Source organism: Chlorocebus sabaeus, chromosome 26 (genome assembly GCF_047675955.1).
Source record: "Chlorocebus sabaeus isolate Y175 chromosome 26, mChlSab1.0.hap1, whole genome shotgun sequence".
NCBI classification, from domain to species: Eukaryota; Metazoa; Chordata; class Mammalia; order Primates; family Cercopithecidae; genus Chlorocebus; species Chlorocebus sabaeus.
Window position 1 is genome coordinate 38,682,843 of NC_132929.1, and position 22,187 is coordinate 38,705,029.

Genomic DNA, 22,187 nt, shown 5'->3' on the forward strand with positions numbered 1-22,187 from the left:
CTTGATCTGAGGGTAAGCAAAGGAAAAAAAAGGAAAGAGAGACAGAAAGATAGGAAAAACAACGAAGAGACAAGAAAAGGCAAATGAGGAAGGGCTCGATGCGATCGGCGCTCGGGTCGTCAGGCGTCGACTGCTAGGGTCTGACCGCGGTCCCCGCCCCCGTCCCGCCCCCTGTCCTTCCCTCCGCCCCGAGCCGCGGCCGGCCGGGTCTGAGTGAGTTCGGTGGCGGCCGGCTGTACAGAGACGCCATGTACCGGCTCCTGTCAGCAGTGACTGTCCGGGCTGCCGCCCCCGGGGGCTTGGCCTCGAGCTGCGGACGACGCGGGGTCCATCAGCGCGCCGGGCTGCCGCCGCTCGGCCACGGCTGGGTCGGGGGCCTCGGGCTGGGGCTGGGGCTGGCGCTCGGGGTGAAGCTGGCGGGTGGGCTGAGGGGCGCGGCCCCGGCGCAGTCCCCCGCGGCCCCCGACCCTGAGGCGTCGCCTCTGGCCGAGCCGCCACAGGCGCAGTCCCTCGCCCCGTGGTCTCCGCAGACCCCAGCGCCGCCCCACTCCAGGGGCTTCGCCAGAGCCATCGAGAGCAGTCGCGACCTGCTGCACAGGATCAAGGTGCGGCCACTGGGGCGGGGGACGTAGGCGGCCGGGGACCCACCCCTCTCGGCGGTGCTGTCAGGGGCTGAGTGGACCCCACCCGGGGCGGCGGGGTGCCCGCGATCGGCTTCCGAGAAAGACTTCCCATTTCCCCACCGCCGAGCCATGGTCAGACGCTCTTGGGGGTTCCCCAAATCTGGGCGGAGGTCACCGCCTGTCTCGGGGACCGCCCCTTCCCCCTAGGAGGCGGACAGGAACATCCCTAGCGGTGAGTGAGTGAGCATGGCCTGGGACGCGGTGGGCGGGGCCCGGCTGGAGGGGGCGGGGCCCATGCTCTGGGGGCGGGGCCTTGGAAGGTCTTAGAGGAGTGATCTGGGCTTTTTTCAGCAGACCTCTAACTGTCAGTTCTTTCCCTTCGGTCTTAGGATGAGGTGGGAGCACCGGGCATAGTGGTTGGAGTTTCTGTAGATGGAAAAGAAGTCTGGTCAGAAGGTGGGTTCAGAAAATTGTTGTTTTGTTCTGTGCCAGTTGGTAAATAAAATATTGTTTTACTGGTTAGAGTGGATCCCATGAAATGCTATTGCATTTACTTAAAACGATGCATATTGTGGAGAAAACATCTAACATAATAAAGAATCAGGTGTCTTTAAATCACAGTAAGGCTTAAAATGTGACTAATAAATTGGAGTCATAAAGATGGCTTGCTTCTATCCACTCCCACTTTTCTCTTAGGACTGGATTTATTGGTCTGAAAGTTGTGTACAGTAGTCCCTCCTTATCCTTATATATTCCAAGACCCTCAGTGGATGCCTGAAAACGTGGATGGTATTGAACCCTGTATATTCTATATTTTCTCTTACATATATATACCTAAGATAAAGTTTAATTTATAAATCAGTCATAGTAAGAGGTTAACAATAATAATAAAATAGAACAGTCACAACAATACTCTGAGTGGCATGCAATTTAAAACTTAAGAATTGTTTATTTCTGGAATTTTCCATTTAATAGTTTCGGACCATGGATAACTAAAACTGAGGAAAGCGAAACCACAGATAAGGGGTGACTACTGTGTAGAACAATCCATTAACTGAGTACTTGTAGGTAACATTTATGGGTAGATAAAACTCAGAATTTGTGAATTTTTGTTTTTTAATTAAGTTAACAATTTGTTGAGTCCTCTCTTCTGTAAAAGGCAGAGTACTAAGTACTGGGGTTATACACTATTCCTTGTCTTTAATGACTTTTCAGTCTACTTTCTTAGACTTTTTACCAGGCAGAGATGTCAACTATTTTTTTCAAACAAAAGGCAAGAAACTTAGGGAGAGGGATTTCTATTCATTTTATGATACTTTTATCAAGGAATTATTTTTCATAACTTCTCTATTGCACAGAAATTGATCTAATTGGTCATCCTAGGTTTCTAGGAGTTGTACTTTTAGAAAATGATGTTTCAGGCCGGGTGCAGTGGCTCACGCCTGTAATCCTAATACTTTGAAAGGCAGAGGCAGGTGGATTACCTGAGCTTAGGAGTTTGAGAGCAGCCTGGGCAACGTCGCAAAACCCCGTCGCTACTAAAAACACAAAAAATTAGCCAGGCATGCTAGTGTGTGCCTGTAATCTCAGCTACTCGGGAGGCTGGGGCACAAGAATCGCTTGACCTTGGGAGGTGGAGGTTTGCAGTGAGCCGTGATCGTGTCACTGCACTCCAGCCTGGGCAACAGCGAGACTCTGTCTCAAAAAAAAAAGTTTCATATGCCATTTAAAGGCAGTAAGTTGATGGAAGCAGTAGGGGTTTGAATTTGAAGAAAAATGAGCCAGTCGACGTGGTGCACGCCTGTAATCCCAGTGCTTAGGGAGGCCGGGGAGGAAGGATCGCTGAAGGCCAGAAGTTTGAGACGAGCTCAGGCACCATAGTGACACCTGTGTCTCTATAAAAAAAAAATTTTATTGTATGATTAATTTTTTTTTTTTTTTTTTGGAGTTTCACTAGTTGCCCAGGCTGGAGTGCAATGGTGCAATCTCAGCTCACCACAACCTCCGCCTCCCAGGTTCAAACAATTCTCCTGCCTCGTCCTCCCAAGTAGCTGGGATTACAGGCATGCACCACCACACCTGGCTAATTTTTGTATTTTTACAAAAATTAGAGACGGGGTTTCTCCATGTTGGTCAGGCTGGTCTCGAACTCCCGACCTCAGGTGATCCGCCTGCCTCAGCATCCCAAAGTGCTGGGATTACAGGCATGAGCCTCGGCGCCTGGCTTAAAATTTTTTAAAAAAGGAAAATGATTCTTCCTTCAAGTATAAGTATACTCTGATCATTATACCTAATTTATGATAAATCTCGTAATCAAAAATTACATAAATGTCAGCTTTATGGACTTTATGCAAATATTTTTTAGATATTTACAATTATACAATTTTATAGTCATTGTATTCCTTTTATTTATTTTCAGATCTTGGTTTTCTGTCTTTTATTTATTTATTTATTTTTTGGACAGGGTCTCTTACTTTTTTGCCCAGCTGGCATGCAGTGGTGTGATCTTGGCTTACTGCAGTCTCAAACTCCTGGGCTCAGATGATTCTCCCATCTCAGTCTCCCGAGTAGCTGAGACTACAGGTGTACTCCACCACGCCAGGCTTTTTTCCTTCCTTCCTTCCTTCCTTCCTTCCTTCCTTCCTTCCTTCCCACCTGCCCCCCTCCCTCCCTCCCTCCCTCCCTCCCTTCCTTCCTTCCTTCCTTCCTCTCTCTACCACCCCAGGCTTTTTTCTGCTCTGCCCTGCCCTGCCCTTTTCTGTATATTTTGTAGAAATGCGGTTTCTGCCATGTTGCTCAGGCTAGTCTCGAACTCCTGAGCTCAGGTGATCCACCTGCCTCCGCCTCCCAAAGTGCTGGGATTACAGGCACTTTCTCTTTCTTGGTTAGATTTACACACTTGCAACCTGTGAGAACATGGAAACCAAATTTAAAATTTTTTCTAGAAAAAGCTTTAAGTTAGTACATAATTTTTCTTCTGGTTTGCAGCCAAATTAAATTGATGGTTAGCTAGATTTGGTTTGCGGGACATCTTTTCACACTTTTTTTTTGAGACAGGGTTTCACTCTGTCTCCCTGGCTGGAGTGCAATGGCATGATCTCAGCTTACCGCAACCTCCGCCTCCCAGGTTCAGGCGATTCTCCTGCCTCAGCCTCCTGAGTAGCTGGGATTACAAGCGTACGCCACCACGCCCAGCTAATTTTTGTATTTTTAGTAGAGATGGGGTTTTACCATGTTGGCCAGGCTGGTCTCGAACTCCCAGTCTCAGGCGATCTGCTCGCCTCGGCCACCCAAAGTGCTGGGATTATAGGCATGAGCCACTGCGCCCGGCCCACACTTACTTTTATTGAGTGGCTGTTTCAAGGAATTTGGTGGAAATTTACTCAAAAGTTAAAAAGAAATATAATCTGAAGAAGAATAATGATGTTTTCTTTAAATAATAATTTATTTAAAATATGGAATAACTCAGTTGTTTAGATAAGCTAAGAAAAATTTGTATCTAAGTCATAGAAAATTGCTATTGCAAACGGTACAATTTCACTTTAGTTATAAGGTTAAATTGTTAGACTTACCAGTATACTAAGATTTTAATCCTTTACATGTCCAGTGTTAAGTAACTTATAAAAGTGGAGTATCTTTTCTTTTAGATAAACACAGCATGTTTAAAGATAGTATTATTTCAGTTTTTGAAGACTTGTTTGACCATGAAGCCTTTAATAGTGACTTTTTACTTTTTTCCTCCAAAGGTTTAGGTTATGCTGATGTTGAGAACCGTGTACCATGTAAGCCAGAGACAGTTATGCGAATTGCCAGCATCAGCAAAAGTCTCACCATGGTTGCTCTTGCCAAATTGTGGGAAGCAGGGAAACTGGATCTTGATATTCCAGTACAACATTATGTTCCCGAATTCCCAGAAAAAGAATATGAAGGTGAAAAGGTAGTGAAACTCACAGTTCATTTTACTAATGGCATGTTAAATGGTTTATGCTAGAATTTATATTTAAAATGTTTCATAGGATTCTTTGGCTTTTTAGTTATTGTTAATGTATTAGGTTTTTTCCATCAAGATGATAATCAGGTAGGTATTTTTTTGAAATTTGAGGCTAAGGATTTGTACATGACATTTTCCCAGCAGCAGTTCAAAATGGAAAATATTACTGAGACATTATTCCAAGGTAACTAACTTTCTGTTTTTCGGGTTAATACTGTAATTGAATTTTCGTGTTTTTACAATTAGGTTTCTGTCACAACAAGATTACTAATTTCCCATTTAAGTGGAATTCGTCATTATGAAAAGGACATAAAAAAGGTGAAAGAAGAGAAAGCTTATAAAGCCTTGAAGATGATGAAAGAGACTGTTGCATTTGAGCAAGAAAAAGAAGGCAAAAGTAATGAAAAGAATGATTTTACTAAATTTAAAACAGAGCAGGAGAATGAAGCCAAATGCCGGAATTCAAAACCTGGCAAGAAAAAGAATGATTTTGAACAAGGCGAATTATATTTGAGAGAAAAGTTTGAAAATTCAATTGAATCCCTAAGATTATTTAAAAATGATCCTTTGTTCTTTAAGCCTGGTGAGTGTTCATCCCTTCTCTTAACAAAATCATCATTACTGAAATGTTAATTTTCAGGAAATCCAAAATGATACCATCCCAAGTGCATTCAGTGAGGCTAATGTTTGTGATATGGGCTAGTCTGGTGCTTGTGTTTTTATCTGTAGTTTCTAACAAAGCCTAGCATCCAGGCAGCTCGTTGTTTAAATTTTGCCTCATTGGAGACTACCCAGTCATTTAGAGGATTCTCAGTATCAAGATGTTCATGCAAACTTATGGAGAAATATTGGAATAATAGTTCTCTAAATACAACCTGGACCAAAATAGACATGTTAAGGTATTGCTGATATTTTAGTACTTGGTTAGAATTTAAATTGCTCAGCTTATTTTGTGCCTTTATTTCTTAAAGAAATGAGCGTTCATCAATAATTTTTCCCAAAAAACTGATCTATACAAATAATTATCTTTGTTTTATTTTTTGATTTGGTGCCTATTGAAGCTACTTAAAATCTAAATTTACCATAGTATAAATTATATACTTATATTCTATTTTCATTTTAAAAGCTTTTAGTTGAATAGATATTATATAAATATAACTAATAAGAGCAAATAAAATATAATTTTGGATTTTATCTTAAAAATGAAGTTCCATGCTGGGCACAGTTGGCTCACGCCTGTAATCCCAACACTTAGGGAGGCAAAGGTGGGAGGATTGCTTGAGCCCAGGAGTTTAAGACTAGTCTGGGCAACAAAGCAAGGCCCTGTCTCTACAAAAAAAGTTTTTTAAATAACCAGGTTCAGTGGCCTGCGCCTGTAAGTAGTCCCAGCTACTCAGGAGGCTGAGGCAGGAGGATCCCTGAGCCCAGGAGTTCAAGGTTGCAGTGAGTTATGATCATACCACTTTACTCTAGCCTGGGCAACAGCAAGAGCAAGACCCTGTCTCAAACCAGTTTGAGTTTGTCCAGAACCCAAAATGATATAAAGTTATTTATTTGAAATACTATATATATTTGAATATGTATTTAAATTTAAATATGTATTTGAAACAAGGTTAGTGTGCCTACATTTTATTTTATTTTATTTTATTTATTTATTTATTTTTATTTGAGATGGAGTCTGGCTCTGTCGCCCAGGCTGGAGTGCAGTGGCACAATCTCAGCTCACTGCAACCTCCGTCTCCTGCGTTTAAGCGATTTTCCTTCTTCAGCCTCCTGAGTAGCTGAGATTACAGGTGCCTGCCACCACACCTGGCTAATTTTTGTATTTTAGTAGAGACAAGGGTCCACCGTGTTGGCCAGGCTGGTCTCGAACTCCTGACCTCAGGTGATCCTCCCCTCTTGGCCTCCTGAAATACTAGGATACAGGAGTGAGCCACTGCTCCTGACCCATATATTGTATTAAAATAAGAACATGTTTGCCCATTTATGCCCTAAACAATGAGTGGAGGTAGATTAAGAACAAAGTTGACTCAAGAAATCAAATTTGCTTTGCTTTTCTTCCTCTTCCTGTTTTGGTGTCACTTTGAAAGATTTTTGTTTTGTTTTGAGGTAGGATTTATTTGCTTACTTTATTATCAGAGAAAGGAGCAGATTTATGTGAAAGGTTAAGTGTGCTGATCATAATTTTATTCTTGTGTTAAGGACTTGGAATAAGGACAATTGCAAAGTTAATTCAATTTGTTGATGTGTTTGTCCTGTGTTCTTTTTCTAAATGCTGCAGTAAAATATTCCTGTTTTAAAGGTATGCTAATTTTCAGTGGGAATATATTTTATGTAGTTTTGAATAATAATCAAGCATTTTGTTTTTTTCCTCCTTGCAATGATGTCTCAAGGTAGTCAGTTTTTGTATTCAACTTTTGGCTATACCCTACTGGCAGCCATAGTAGAGAGAGCTTCAGGCTATAAATATTTGGACTATATGCAGAAAATATTCCAAGACTTGGATATGCTGACAACTGTGCAGGAAGAAAATGAGCCAGTGATTTACAATAGAGCAAGGTAAATGAATACCTTCTGCTGTGTCTAGCTGTATCACATCTTAACACTATGGTATTAATTAAAAGTCACATTTTCTTTGTTTCCATTCCAAAATCAACTTGCCACATTTTCGGAGCTTTTCTACATGTCTGTTTTCCCATCTGTAGAGTGAAGGAAGTAAAACATGTTTATAAAGTACACTAAGACCCTTTGATGAAAGACAGCAATAATATTAATAATTCAAACGTGACTAATGAAACCAAAATTGCACCCACCCTGAGCATCTGTAATTTGCTCTTTAACCATTCCTTTTCTTATGTTTTAACGAATGCTTTGTTTACGTGTTATTAGTTTTTAATGGTTTTCATACTGTTTTGAAATAAGTTTATACTTACAGAAGAGTTGCAAGAGTAATACAAAGAATTCACATATCCCCTTTACTCAGATTCCCTTAATGTTAGTTTACCGCATTTGCATTACCTTTCTGTTTACACGTGTTTATTTCTGAACCATTTGGAAATAAGTTGTAGACGTGATACCCCTTTACCTATAAATATTTAAATGTGTATTTTCTAAAATCAAGGACATTCGGGGCCGGGCGCGGTGGCTCACGCCTGTTATCCCAACACTTTGGAAGGCTGAGGTGGGTGGATCACCTGAGGTCAGGAGTTCGAGACTAGCCTGGCCAATGTGGTGAAACCAACCCTATCTCTACTAAAAATGCAAAAATTAGTCAGGCATGGTGGCGGGTGCCTATAATCCCAGCCACGTGGGAGACTGAGGCAGGAGACTCTCTTGAACCCAGGAGGCGGAGGTTGCAATAAGCGAGATCGTGCCATTGCACTTCAGGCTGAGTAACAGAGTGAGACTCCATCTCAAAAAAGGAAAACAAACAAACAAAAAACCAAGGACATTTGGGAAATTAACATAGATACAATGCTTTTATCAAATCTACAGGCCTTACTCAAATTTTGCCAGTTGTTCCAATAATGTCCTTTATAGCAAAAGAGCAGAAAAACTTTTTTTCTGGTCTAGGATCTAATCCATGATCTCACATTGCCTTTACTTGTCATATCTATCAGAAGTCACATGACATCAATTTGTCCCATTATTGCTGATGGTATTTTAATCACTTTTTGAGGTGGTGCCTGTCAGGTTTTTGTAAAGTTACTATTTTTACCTTATAATTAACAAGTATATTTGGAGGAGATAATTTAAGATGATGTAGAAATCCTGTTTCTCATCAAACTTTCTACTAGTTTTAGCATCTATCGATGATTCATGACTGAATCAGTTATTACAGTGATGGTTGTCAAATGGTGATTTTCGAATTCCATCATCCATTCTATATTTATTAGCTGGCATTCTATTATAAGAAGGTGCAGGCTGGGGGCGGTGGCTCACGCCTGTAATCCCAGCACTTTGGGAGGCTGAGGCGGGCGGATCACTTGAGGCCAGGTTTGAGACCAGCCTGGCCAACATGGCGAAACCCCGTCTCTACTGAAAATACAAAAAATCAGCCAGGTGTGGTGGCAGGCACCTGTAATCTCAGCTACTTGGGAGTCTGAGGCAGGAGAATCTCTTGAACCCTGGAGGCAGAGGTTGCAGTGAGCCAAGATCATGCCACTGCACTGCAGCCTGGGTGACAGTGAGACTCTATCTCAGGAAAAAAAAGTGCTTTCACTTCTCTCTTATTTATTTATTCATACCAGTATGCATTCATGGATTCTTAGTTTAGTCAGTGAGTTATAATCTGTCACTGTCATTATTTAATATATTGCTTTTAAAATAGTATATGAAATATTAAAACTGTAACAGTAAATGGTTATTAGATTGCGTACCTATATGTGTAGTTTTTGTTTTGTTTTGCCATACATTTGTAAATATTTATTGAGCAAATACTACATGCCACATACTGTACCACATAGTAGAGCTAACCTGACATAGCTCCTGCCCTCCAGGAGCTTAAAGACCAACATCCAGCAAATAAATCAATTAAGTACATAAATTTTCTTTCAAAAGGAATACATGTTATGAACAGGCACAGTGGCTCACACCTGTAATCCCAGCACTTTGGGAGGCCAAGGCAGGAGGATTGCTTGAGCCCAAGAGGTTGAGACTAGCTGGGGCAACGTAGTGAGACCCCATCTCCACAAAAAATACAAAAATTAGCCAGGCATGGTGGTGCATGCCTGTCGTCCCAGTTACTCGGGAGGCTGAGGTGGGAGGATTGTTTGAGCCCAGAAGGTAGAAGTTGTAGTGAGCGGAGGTCACCCTTCTATACTCTAGTCTGGGTAACAGAGCAAGACTCTGTCGCACTCCCCACCCCAACAAAAAAAAGAATATGATTATGTAACATAGTTATCAGTGGGGCCACACCGCCCTTTAGATATGTAGCTAACATGGTAATCCCCTCCTTTTTGTAATTATTATTTTAGATTCAGGGTGTACATGTGCAGGTTTGTTACATGGCTATATTGTATAATGCTGAGGTTTGGACCTGTCACCCAAATAATGAACTTATGAACTTAGTATCTAATAGGTAGTTTTTCAACCCTTGCCCTCCTCCCTCCCTGCGTCCCCCTTTTTGGAGTCCTTGGTGTCTCTTGTTTCCATCTTTATGTTCACGTGTACCCAGTGTTTAGCTCCTACTTATAAGTGAGAACATGTGGTATTTGATTTTCTGTTTCTACATTAATTCACTTAGGATAATGGCCTCTAGCTACATCTGTGTTGCTGCAAAGGACATGATTTTGTTCTTTCTTATGTATGTGTATATATTTTTAAATGAATGATTTTCTGCTTGATTTTATGTGTGATGATAGTGAACATTAAAATGCTCTTCTTATTTGGATTATGTAGACCTCTCCTACATGCCATTAATAAGGGTAGTTAAGATTCTGGGGGTGGGGCGAGGTGTCTCACACCTGTAATCCCAGCACTTTGGAAGGCTGAAGCGGGTGTATCATCTGAGCTCAGGAGTTCAAGACTAGCCTGGGTAACATGGTAAAACCCCATCTCTACCAAAAGTACAAAAAAATTAGCCAGGCATGGTAGTGTGTGCCTGTAGTCCTGACTACCTGGTAGGCGGAGCTGGGAGGATCACTTGAGCCTGGGAGGGTAAGGCTACACGGAGCTGTGACTGCACCACTGCACTACAGCCTGGGCGAGAGAGGGAGACCCCGTCCCAAAGAACTTTTTTTTGATATATTATAAAAATACAAAATAATATCTAACTAAAGTAATTGAATACTTAAAAACTATCTGGGTGTAAACACTATTTTACAGTGAGGCATCCTTAGGTACTTTTAGTAAGATTTAAGATTTAAAACATTTAAACCACATTTTCTCTCCATTTTCTTCTATAGCTTTTATATATAAAATATCAAGTTCAAGTTACTTATGTAAATTTGAATTGGGTGTTCAAACAAAATCCTAGGTGAATTGCTTAAGCAGACTTTAATATAATTTATGGAGAGGCTTTTAGAACAGATTTTGACAAGTTAACTAGAATTTTTACCCTTAGGAGTGAAAAATGCTATGATTTTATATAATTTCATATTTGATTCATTTACCACTATAACAGGAAAGGGTTTAGTCAGCTTTTTAGCCTTTACAAATTTTACAATTTAATTTATGCTTTCTGTTATGGAGACATTTTCTATGACTTAGAGTTTTAACTTTAATTTACATAATCTAAAATAACTCAGGCCAGGTGCTGTGTGGCTCATGCCTGTAATCCCAGCACTTTGAGAGGCCAAGGCAGGAGGATCATTTGAGGCCAGGAGTTTGAGACCAGCCATGGCAACAGAGTGAGACCCCATCCCTACAAAAATTATTTAAATAAGGAGGCGGGCGTCGTAGCGCACGCCTGTGTTCCTAGTTAATCAGGAGGAGAGAATCACTTGAGCCCTGGAGTTTCAGGCTGCAGTAAGCTATGATCATATCCTGCACTCCAGCCTGAGTGACAAAGCAAGATCCTGTCTCTAAAAATTAATTACTTGGTTAATTGAATAAAACAAGCACAAGACTATATAAAAGTGCTAAAAAATTTACATGTTCGGTTGAGATGAGACAGGATTAAAATAATGTGAACCAAATACAGATTTCTTATCTGAACTGGTATACTTCAAAAATCACACATGGAAGTATTGAATTTTAAAATTACAAACATTTGAGCTTATTTTGTAGAGAAAAATTTGAGACACAGTGTTAGCAAATGCAATAAAAATTTGTTTGACCTTTTAAAGTAATTTGGGATTTTTATTATTAGAGGAAAAAGTATTTGGAAAGCAAATACTTGATAACTTTTCAGAAATACTTTGTTCAGAAAGAACAAAGAACACTCATGAAAGGGCAGTTGTGTCAAATGTTAGGAGGGTGAGTCAGAAGTTTACAAAATGGCCAGTTGAGTTATATCTTGATTATTTATGGTCAGAATTAATTCAGTTTGTTAAGTATTTGTATTTACTGAGTTTTATCTGTTTACTCCTCTCTCTTCCTACCATAGTGGTATTCAAACTGTAGGTTTGCATGTCCAGTTATTGAGTTGGAAAATCAGTTTAGTGGGTTGAGTAGCAGGATTTCTTTTTTTTAATAGAACAAAATAGAATAGAGTATGATAACGTACATTGCAGTTAGTAAAGGTAAAATATAAGCTTTGGGATAAAGGCTAGGCTGCTGCATTAAGGAGACACCAAAATGCAGTGGCGTGAGGAAAACAAAAGTTTAATTCTCCTTGCAGCATTCCTAAGGTGAACAGTTCTGATTGGTTCCCCACAAGCCTTTAAGAGGCCAGATTCATCCATCTTACTGCTCCTCTCTCCACAGTGGTGTCCCTGTCTGTACACCTGAAGCTCAATCATGGCCCTGAAGGTGCCCCAGCCTCCTGAAAAGAGACAGGGTATGGAGCTTGTACTCAGTGCCTTAAGGTCCAGACTTGCAAGTGTCACACTTCATTTCTGTCCACCTTCTGTTGGCAAAAACTTAGCTATATGGTCAAACTTTGCAACAAGGGAGACTGAGAAATGTAATTTCTAGCTGAGCAGGCATGTGCCTTGCTTTACTTTATTACTAAGGAAGAATAGAAGAGTCAGTTTTGTGAACAAGCAGCTATCTATGCCACTGGCCGCTGTGTTGCTCCATAAAACTTCTGTTTTAAAAGGGTGTGATGTGTGTATGTGTGTGTGGGTGTGTGTGTGTTTTCATTCAGTCGAAAGGAGAAATGTATTCCTCACTGTGGGTTGAGGTTAAAAAAAAATGTTTGAAAGCCATTCAGTGGAATATATCAAACTAAAATTTTATTATATTTTTTACTAGTAATTTGTGAAAGGAGTTTTGGGATAGAATTTTGAAGCTTAATTACTAATAGGAATTTTACAGTTATGGTGTTTTATTTTCCATTTTATTATTTGATTTGTTAGAAAGGTAGCACATTTAACAAATCAACTATTACTTTTACCTTGCATATTTCCATTGGTACATGCTTTACAAATGGTTTAATTGCACTTTATAAAGAAATAGATGAAATGGTGGCTTTTTTTGGAAATTTTTTTAGTTTTATGTTCCTATCTCCGTACTAGTTTTGTTCAATCTGTTGTATTTAAATTATAATTTTTTAATTATCAGCTTATTTAAAAGGATTAAATATGCATTGCAAATCAGTCTATGGCCTAAAAGAGATTTCTTGGGGACCCAAAATAGGTTAGCAACAAGCAATGAATTTTAATTTTTTAAATGGCCTGTGGTTCTCAACTACTTCAGACTCTTTGTGTTTATTATTTTTGGATCTAGCATTATATTTTACTGGAAAGCACAAGAAAAATGATAAATACCATTGGGAGGTCGAAAGGGGTGTATTGCTTGAGCCTTGGTGTTCAAGACCAGCCTGGGCAACATGGTGAAACCCTGTCAGACAATACAAAAAAATTAGCCGGGCATGGTGGCATGTGCCTGTAGTCCCAGCTACTTGAGGGCTGAGCAGGGAGGATCACCTGAGCCCAGGAAGTTGATGCTGCAGTGAGCTGTGATCGTGCCACTGCACTCTCACCTGATGATAGAATGAGACCTTGTCTCAAAAACAAAAGACAAATACCAGAAGTTGTCAGTTGAATCTAAAAAAAGTTTCTCTAGTAAAGATGGCATAGATGCATGACCTTACTGTGATTTAGATCTAGACATTTGAAAATTTGAAAATGGATGTCTAGCTCTGTCTATAAAGGGGAGAAGGACATTATGTCCACTCATCGAGCCTCTTTTCTAAGCTAGAAATGAAGGCTCTGTGAATGTGCAGAGTGCAGAGCAGCTATTGTTTCCTGTTTTCTTGATGAGTAATTCACTTGTGACTTGCGCAAAAATCAAAATTGCCATATGATGGTGAGTTCATTTCATTTTCTTTTCTTTCTTTCTTTTTTTTTTTTTTGAGACAAGATCTCACTCTGTTGCCTAGGCAGGAATGCAGTAGCACAATCATACCTCACTGCAGCCTTGAACTCCCTGGCTCAAGTGATCCTCCTGTATCAGCCTTCCAAGTAGCTGGAACTACAGATGTGCACCACCACACCTGGCTGATTTTTAACATTTTTTGTAGAGATGAGATCTTGCTGTGTTTCCCAGGCTGATCTCCTGACCTCAAATGATCCTTCCTCCTCAGCCTCCCAAAGTGTTGGGATTACAGGCGTGAGCCTAGCTCATTTTATTTTCTATTCTTTGAAAAAAGGCAATGGGTTTCTATCTCTAGTGTTAAGGGTCCCTATCAGCTCTGAGATGCTTTTGGTTTGGTTTTTTTGTTTTGTCTCGTTTTAATTCGTAGTAGTTCTCAGTGGTTCTACAGGGTAGTTGATTCATTTTAGTTAGATAAAATGGGCTGCTGAAATAAAAGAGGGCACTAAAAGAAGGAAATATTGTTACCTAGGAAAATGTTTTGTCTATTTGCTTTGTTTTATTTGATACAGTATCTATTTGGGCCTTTGAAACTCAACTCTGATTCTTTTTTGTAGTAATTATTTTAAAGGAGTTTAAAGGCACCAGCTTTTCGGGGGGAGTTCGGGGAGTAAAAGAAATCTTTTCAAAGATACAGACAAAAATAAAACCTTAGAGTAAAACTTAATATATATGTTTGTATTGATTTGTTTTATGGTACCATTTTGCAGGGGAAAAAATGTTTCCAGCTTTGTTATGTAGTCTACTGGCTTGTTGGGTATAACCATAAACCTGTTTATAATATCCTGACTAAGGCTTTTTAGAGTTACTATGTTTCCAGGAGTAAATATTTCTCTTTACCATTTCTTTGTGTGTTTATGCACATGTTGAAAATAGTACCACACGGTGTCTGTCACCTGTTTAAAGGATCTCACCAGAATCCCACCTAACAATAGCACTGAAATTCTTTCACTCAGATTTGAGTCACAAGATCACACTTAGCTGTAAGGGAGGCAAGAGAATTGTTTTTAACTGGGTATGTTGTTGTCTTGAATAAAATTGGGATTTTCTTAAATGGAACAGTGGGAACATTGATTCTGTTTAGGCGCATAACTATTGATTCTGTGTAGCAAATATACTCTGTATAGGCAAGTCCACTAAATGACTCTGTAAGTGAACATCACAAAGGAGCCCATTGACTCTTCTTGCCACTGAGAGACACTCAATTTGTTGATGGGGAATCCTCAGTCAATGCCTCAGCTTATTATTAGAACTTGGCCATTTTTTTTATGTGTTTGGCACAGTGTTTACAACAAAAATTTCTAATTTTATAACTAGATGGGATGAAAACCAAATAAAATGAATGTTTTCTGGAGTGTTTGCTGTATTTTTTAATGTTTAAAATTTTTAATATCAATTTTTATGGGTACAGAGCAGCTGTATATACTTACGGTGTACATGAGATGTTTTGGTACAGGCGTGCAGTGCATACCAATCACATCGTGTAAAATGAGTTATCCATCCCCTCAAGTATTTATCCTTTGTGTTACAAACGATCCAATCCTACTCTTTTAGTTATTTTTAAATGTACAATTATTATTGACCATCATCACCATGTTACATTATCAAACACTGGATCTTATTAATTATTTCTGTTTCCTTTGTACCCATTAACCATCCCACCTTCTCTCAACTTTGGCTGCATTTTGACAGTATGGATATGGCCTTTACCTTCTATTTCTAACGTCTCTTCTAGAATTAAGAATTGTTCCATATCAAGCTCTTTTTCATGCCTTTAGCTGACAGACTCTCTACTAGTAGTTCAATCCAAATGTAAATACTAAATGTTAAAGTGGGATTGTTTTTATAATATGCATTTGAAATTCTGTTGGTTTTCAAACGTCTTATAACAATACATACCAAGTGATGAATATTGTCTCTAAAGACATTTAAGAAGCATTTTGAAAATAAGGCTGAGCACAGTGGTTTCATGCCTGTAATCACAGCACTTTGGGAGGCGGAGACAGGTGGATCACTTGAGCCCAGGAGTTCAAGACCAACCTGAGCAACATGGCAAAACCCTGTCTCTACAAAAAATACAAAAAATAGCCAGACAAGGTTGTGTGTGCCTGTAGTCCCAGCTACTCAGGAGGCTGAGGTAGGGGATTACCTGAGCCTAGGATCACACCGCTGCACTCCAGCCTGGGTGATACAGTGAGACCCTGTCCCCCCATCCTTGAAAAAAAGTATTTTTAGTTTATAAGTTTGTAGATGTAGATTTCTGTGGTTATATAACATTCTTGTGCAGAATCTGGAGATTCTTATAAATAAGTATGAAGAAGCTGTTTGTCATCTGGCATCGTCCCATCAGTTAGTTACAAAAATGTTTCAGCAACTTAGTCAAGAACTTGCGTCTATATTCTTTTAAGCAGAAATGTTTTAGGAATTTGAAATAGTAAAGTTTATCTTTCAGCTGAATAAAATTATTTTCATAAAAATGTACTCATTGGTCCTATGTGAAAAGGAACTAAGAGATTAAAATCTAGAATTTGCTTATTAAAACTAGAATGCTAAAGTTTAGAAGTCTCCATATTTTAATATTTAAAGGAGGAATAACTGAGGAATTCTAGTTTCCAGTCTTAATGTAAGTGGTTTGAAATGCTTTACTGTTAAAAGGAAGTTACAGAGCTGGGCGCGGTGGCTCACGCCTGTAATCCTAGCACTTTGGGAAACTGAGGCTGGCAGATTACATGAAATCAGGAGTTCCTGACCAGCCTGACCAACATAGGGAAACCCCGTTTCTACTAAAAATACAAAAAAAAAAAGCCGTGCATGGTGTTGGGCACCTTTAATCCCAGCTACTCGGGAGGCTGAGGGAGAATTGCTTAAACCCGGGAGGTGGAGATCACAGTGTGCCAAGATTGTGCCACTGCACTCCAGCCTGGACGAAAGAGCGAGACTCTGTTTAAAAAAAAAGAAAAAATCAGCCAGGAACAGTGGCTCATGCCTGTAATCCCAGAACTTTGGGAGGTGGAGGCGGGCAGATCACCTGAGTTCTGGAGTTCGAGAGCAGCCTGGCCAACATGATGAAGCCCCCGTCTCTACTAAAAATACAAAAATAAAAAAAAATTAGCTGGGCATGGTGGTGCATGCCTGTAATCCCAGCTACTCGGGAGGCTGAGGCAGGAGAATTGCTTGAACCCAGGAAGCGGAGGTTGCAGTGAGCCAAGATTGCGCCACTGCACTCCAGCCTGGGCGACAAGAGTGAAACTCCATCTCAAAAATAAATAAATAAGTAAATATACAGAAAAAAATTAGCTGGGCATGGTGGCAGCACGTGTAATCCTAGCTACTGGGGAGGCTGAGGCAGGAGAACCAATTGAGCCTGGGAGGCAGAGGTTGCAGTAAGCTGAGATTGCACCACTACGCTCCAGTCTGGTCAACAGAGCGAGACTCCGTCTCAAAAAAAAGGAGTTACAGAAAGCTGATTATTGGCTGGGCGCAGTGGCTCATGCCTGTAATTCCAGCACTTTGGGAGGCAGAGGCGAGTAGATTGCTTGAGGCCAGGAGTTTGAGACCAGGCTGGACAACAGTGAGAACTTCATCTCTACCAAAAAAAAAAAAAAAGAAAGGAAAAACTTAGCCAGGTATGGTGGTACACACCTGTGGTCCCAGCTACTCAAGAGGCTGAGGCAGGAAGATTGCTTGAGCCCTGGAGATTGAGGCTATAGTTAGCCATGATTGTACCACTGCAGTCCAGCCTAGACAATAGTGCAAGACTCTGTCTCAAAAGAAAAGTGGAAATTTATTTCTCAGTGAAAAAAAATGTGTTCCTATTATGTAACTTCTTTTAGATTTAATTTTACTTGGTTGGCTGGAATTACAAATATAATCAGGAGTTGAGACAGAAAGTAATGAGGGCCTAAAATTTGAGAGTTGCCATAGGAATGGAAGGAAGGGAGAAGGGTAAGACACAAAGCAGAGACTGAATAAATAGGATTTGGCATCTTACTGGATGTGAGAGTTTAGGGCAAGAAAGTCATTAAAAGTTGTATAATGAAGGCTTTAATGGAGAGAAAGAAATATGACAGACATGTTGATTTTGAGACAATGAGAAAACCACCTATCAAGTCATTGGTTATCTAAAGACCATGCTAAGATCCCCTTTAGACTTTTTTTCTTTTTTTAAATCTTCAGACACAAACCTGTGGCCAGTCCTTTCCTAACTGCCAGCCCTACTTCACCCAATATTATGACTTGTACTTTTAGGTTATGTATAAGAATCTTGAAAAAAGAAGAAAGGATTCAAACTAGGGTTTGCCAACTCCAGCCTTTCCCACTGCACCAAGAAGCTACCATGTCGCATCATTATATACGATATGTCTATGGTATTATTTTTAGAATTTTTTTTTTAGATAGGGTCTTGCTTTGCTGCCCAGGCTGGACTCAAACTCCTGAGCTCAAGCGATCCTCCTGCCTCAGCCTCCCAAGTCACTGGGATTACAGGCACAGGCCGCTGCACCCAGCTTATATGGTATTTTTATCCAAGAAATCTAGTCATCTTACAAATAACCTTATTCTTAAACATCCCAATATGCTTTGGATGTTTACAGTGTTGGTTATAAAATTCACTTGTGGCATGATTTAGCATTAACCACAAGGACAAGGAATATCTACCAAATGATAAGTGTCTCCATATGCACAGGGCAAATATGTCATGTGTTATATTAATTTTTGCAGGTATTAAAAGTTTGATACACTCAGCATGGACAAGCCATACCAATAGAAAAAAAACCACTTTCTATGCTTTAATTCAAAAGGTAATTAGACTACCTTACTTAGTATCTGTGTGTCATTAGGACCTGAATCATACTGAAAATTAGTGGTTAGTTTATAGTTTCTAAGAATGTATGATCATTACATTGAAATACAATCTGTCTCATGTACACATTTTTCTATCATGTGTGAAGTCAGTGATTATTAAATTTTTAATGATCATTTCTTATTTCCTTTTAGATTTTATGTTTACAATAAAAAGAAACGTCTTGTCAACACACCTTACGTGGATAACTCCTATAAATGGGCTGGTGGTGGATTTCTGTCTACAGTGGGTGACCTTCTGAAATTTGGGAATGCAATGCTTTATGGTTACCAAGTCGGGCTGTTTAAGAACTCAAATGAAAATCTTTTACCTGGATACCTCAAACCAGAAACCATGGTTATGATGTGGACCCCAGTCCCTAACACAGAGATGTCTTGGGATAAAGAGGGTAAATATGCAATGGCGTGGGGTGTGGTGGAAAAGAAACAAACGTATGGTTCTTGTAGAAAGCAACGACATTATGCTTCACATACCGGAGGGGCCGTGGGTGCTAGTAGTGTCCTGCTGGTCCTTCCTGAAGAACTAGATACGGAGACTATCAATAACAAGGTTCCCCCAAGAGGAATCATAGTTTCTATCATATGTAACATGCAGTCCGTTGGCCTCAATAGTACCGCTTTGAAGATTGCCCTTGAATTTGATAAAGACAGATCAGACTGATACCTTAACACCACAGGTGCAAAATGAGTTGTTTTGGGGATTTTTTGAAACATTAAAGTTCCAAAACATGAAATTTTTAAGAATAAATTTGAAATAGAGTATAATTGAATGCAGAGAATTATGTACCTCTAATTGCTTAATTTTGTAATGGTCTTTTATTGTAGAATTGGTTCTTTATACTCAGGGAAGTAATTCTATTGTTTTTACTTTTTGAAAAAAAGTGTTAACTCTTGAAATAAAATATTCTGATAAAATATGTACTTTCTTCGTGTGTAATACAGGGAAAATCTCATTCAACAGGAGCCTCCAAATATCTGAGGTTTTTTTTTTGAAATGGACCCTTGCCGTGTAGCCCAGCCTGGAGTGCAGTGGCGTGATCTTGGCTAACCACAACCTCTGGTTCCTGAGTTCAAGCGATTCTCCTGCCTCAGCCTCCCAAGTAGCTGGGATTACAGGCATGAGCCACTGCGCCCAGCCCTTGAGTTATACTTTTTTCTCTTTTTCTTTTTCTTTTTGAGACAGGGTTTCCCTCTGTCACCCAGGCTTGAGTACAGTGGCACAACCTCGGCTCACTGCAGCCTTAGACTCCTGGGTTCAAGCTATTCTCCCGCCTCAGCCTCCCGAGTAGCTGGGATTACAGGTGCATGCCACCACTCCCAGCTAATTTTTATATTTTTAGTAGAGACGCCAGGCTGGTCTTGAACTCCTGACCTCAGGTGATCTGCCCCCCTCGGCCTCCCAAAGTGCTGGGATTACAGGCTTGAGCCACTAAGCCTGGCCACTTCCCTATACCTTTTTTTCATGAAAGGTAGCATATCTTTCTAGCTGAGTGGTTTTCTCAGTCTGCTTTCCACTTGTAGAAGTTTGGAGACCCGAAGGCCTTTTTGTACTCTGTCTGTCCTTTCAGTCTAAGTTAACAGTGACTCTGCCAATATAATATTTTATTTCTCTAATTTTTGAATTTGTTTTAGCAACCCTATTAGCTGACAATATAACATTTAAAAATGTTAAGAGTATCCTGTGAATCTTACTGGGGTTTATACCAGTAGACAAGCTACCCCAAAGTCCCTTAAGAATAGCCCCTCTCTAACTTGGGGCTTGTCTCTGCCGAGATAATGGGAAGAACTACTTATGCTAATAATCTAATGAACTCTTGTTTAAATAGTTCTCTGAAGCGCCATGTTGGTTCATTTTGAGGTCTTGAGAAAGGATTGTATAGTCATGCCCTCAATTTCACCTTTAGACTATGTTTTTCTGGACGTGCCCTCAATTTTATCTTTTCCTTGAAGCCATTTCTTAATTTTGGCATCATTTGCCATCTGAAGTCTGGCAATTTTTTAAACCATCAAGTATCAATTCTTTATCAATAGTTCTTCCTATAGCTTATCTTTCTCTTGCATGTTAGTATAAACAACAAGAATTAAGGAAGCACTTCAACACTGTGTATGGCTCTCTGCTCCTTCTCTTGCCCTGTGACATCCGGGCTCCCCCTTCTCTTTCCGCCATGGTTGTAAGCTTCCTGTGGCCCTCACCAGAAGCACATGCCAGCACCATGCTTCCCGTACAGCCTGCAGAACCGTGAGCCAAATAAACCTCTTTTTATAAATTACCCAGCCTCAAAACAAACAAACAAACAAAAGAACACTGTATATGGAAATCCCATCAGCTAGTCACCCAGTTCATTAGGCACATTTTCTATTTTCTGAGTTACTCCTGGTGTCAGTGTTGCTAAATTTTCTGTCAGTACTAAACAAGAATCCCCTCCTCTAATTGCCAATAAGATTTCTGTTACTTTCCTTAAGACTACACATGGAGCCTCCTCAAAGGCCATACTTCTCAACAATTTCTTCAAGGCTCTTCAGGTTTTCATTAACACTCTCCTCAAAGTCCTTCCAACTTCCATCCACTGCTTTGTTCCAAACACACACACACACACACACACACACACACACTTCAGATATAATTCACAGTCCATATGCCATAAAATTCTTTAACATGTACAGTTCAGTGGTTTTTAGTATAGTCACGAGATTATATACCTATTACCACTATCCAATTCATTTTCACCACAAGAAGAAACCTCATACGCATTAGCATTTGCTCCCCATTCCTCTGTCCTTCAACCCCTGATAACCAGCAATCTACCTTCTATCTCTTTGGATTTGCCTGTTATGGATGTTTCATATAAATGGAATCACACCATATCTGGCCTTCTGTGTCTTGAGCTTTTTCCTGTAGTATAATGTATATTAGTTATCTATTACACATAACAAATTACCCCAAAGCTTATTGTCTCACGGTTTCTGTGTTTCAGAAATTTGGGGGCAGCTTTGCTGGGTGTTTCTAGCTCAGGGTCTCTTGTGAGTTTGTAGACAAGATGTCAGCAGGGGCTTTAAGCATCTGAGGGAAGGCTTGACTGGGGCTGGAGAATCTGATTCCAAAATGATTCACCCATGTGGCCATGGGCAAGAGGTCTTTGTGGCTTGCTGGCTTTGGGCAAGAGTTTTCAGTTTCTCACCACGTGGCCCTCTCCTTAGGTTTGCTTGTCTGTGCTATGGCTTCCCTTTAGAGCAGGGGATTGAAGAAACAGGCAAACACCTCAATGTCTTTTCTAATTCAGCCTTGGAAGCTATATGCCATCACTTATGCCAAATTCTGTTGGTTACAGAAACCAACCCTGATTTGGTGTGGGAGAGGACTGTACAAAGGAGTGGATACCAGAAGGTGGGGATCATTAGGAGCCATTTTGGAGGCTGCAGTGTTAACATATTGGGGAATTTTGTTCTAACAGCCATATATCATGTGTACTAGAGATTACCGGTGTGCCACTGAACTCAGGAAAATTCAAAAAGAAATCAAAATTTTTATACACTCTAATAAAAGAAGGGCTTTTCTTTAATTCTGAGCCCTAAATCTGCTTCTTCACTTAACACTTTATACAAGTAAATAGATGGATATCTCTGAGTTGGTTGAAGTAGAAAGTGAGCAGCTCTCTAAAACAGATCCGTTTCATCTCCTTCTTTCTTTCTGACTTCTGATCTCTAGGTCCTGTATTTATGTTTGTCAAATTTTC

The 22,187-nt window shown here is 40.1% G+C and overlaps 1 protein-coding gene across 2 annotated transcripts; it reads left to right on the plus strand.

Annotated features, from left to right (window-relative positions):
- The first annotated feature begins 182 nt into the window (after window positions 1-182).
- Window positions 183-19,368, plus strand: LACTB (lactamase beta). Of its 2 annotated transcripts, XM_008016346.3 has the most exons (6): window positions 183-605; window positions 1,013-1,079; window positions 4,370-4,560; window positions 4,861-5,197; window positions 7,008-7,173; window positions 18,589-19,368. In XM_008016346.3, exons 1-6 carry the CDS (start codon window positions 249-251, stop codon window positions 19,112-19,114), a joined length of 1,644 nt encoding a protein of 547 aa, XP_008014537.1. In that variant the 5' UTR covers window positions 183-248; the 3' UTR covers window positions 19,115-19,368. The 2 variants fall into 2 exon arrangements, with proteins under 2 accessions (XP_008014537.1, XP_008014538.1); XM_008016347.3 differs by lacking the exon at window positions 7,008-7,173 and having other exon boundaries at window positions 18,589-18,775.
- The last annotated feature ends 2,819 nt before the right edge of the window (window positions 19,369-22,187 follow it).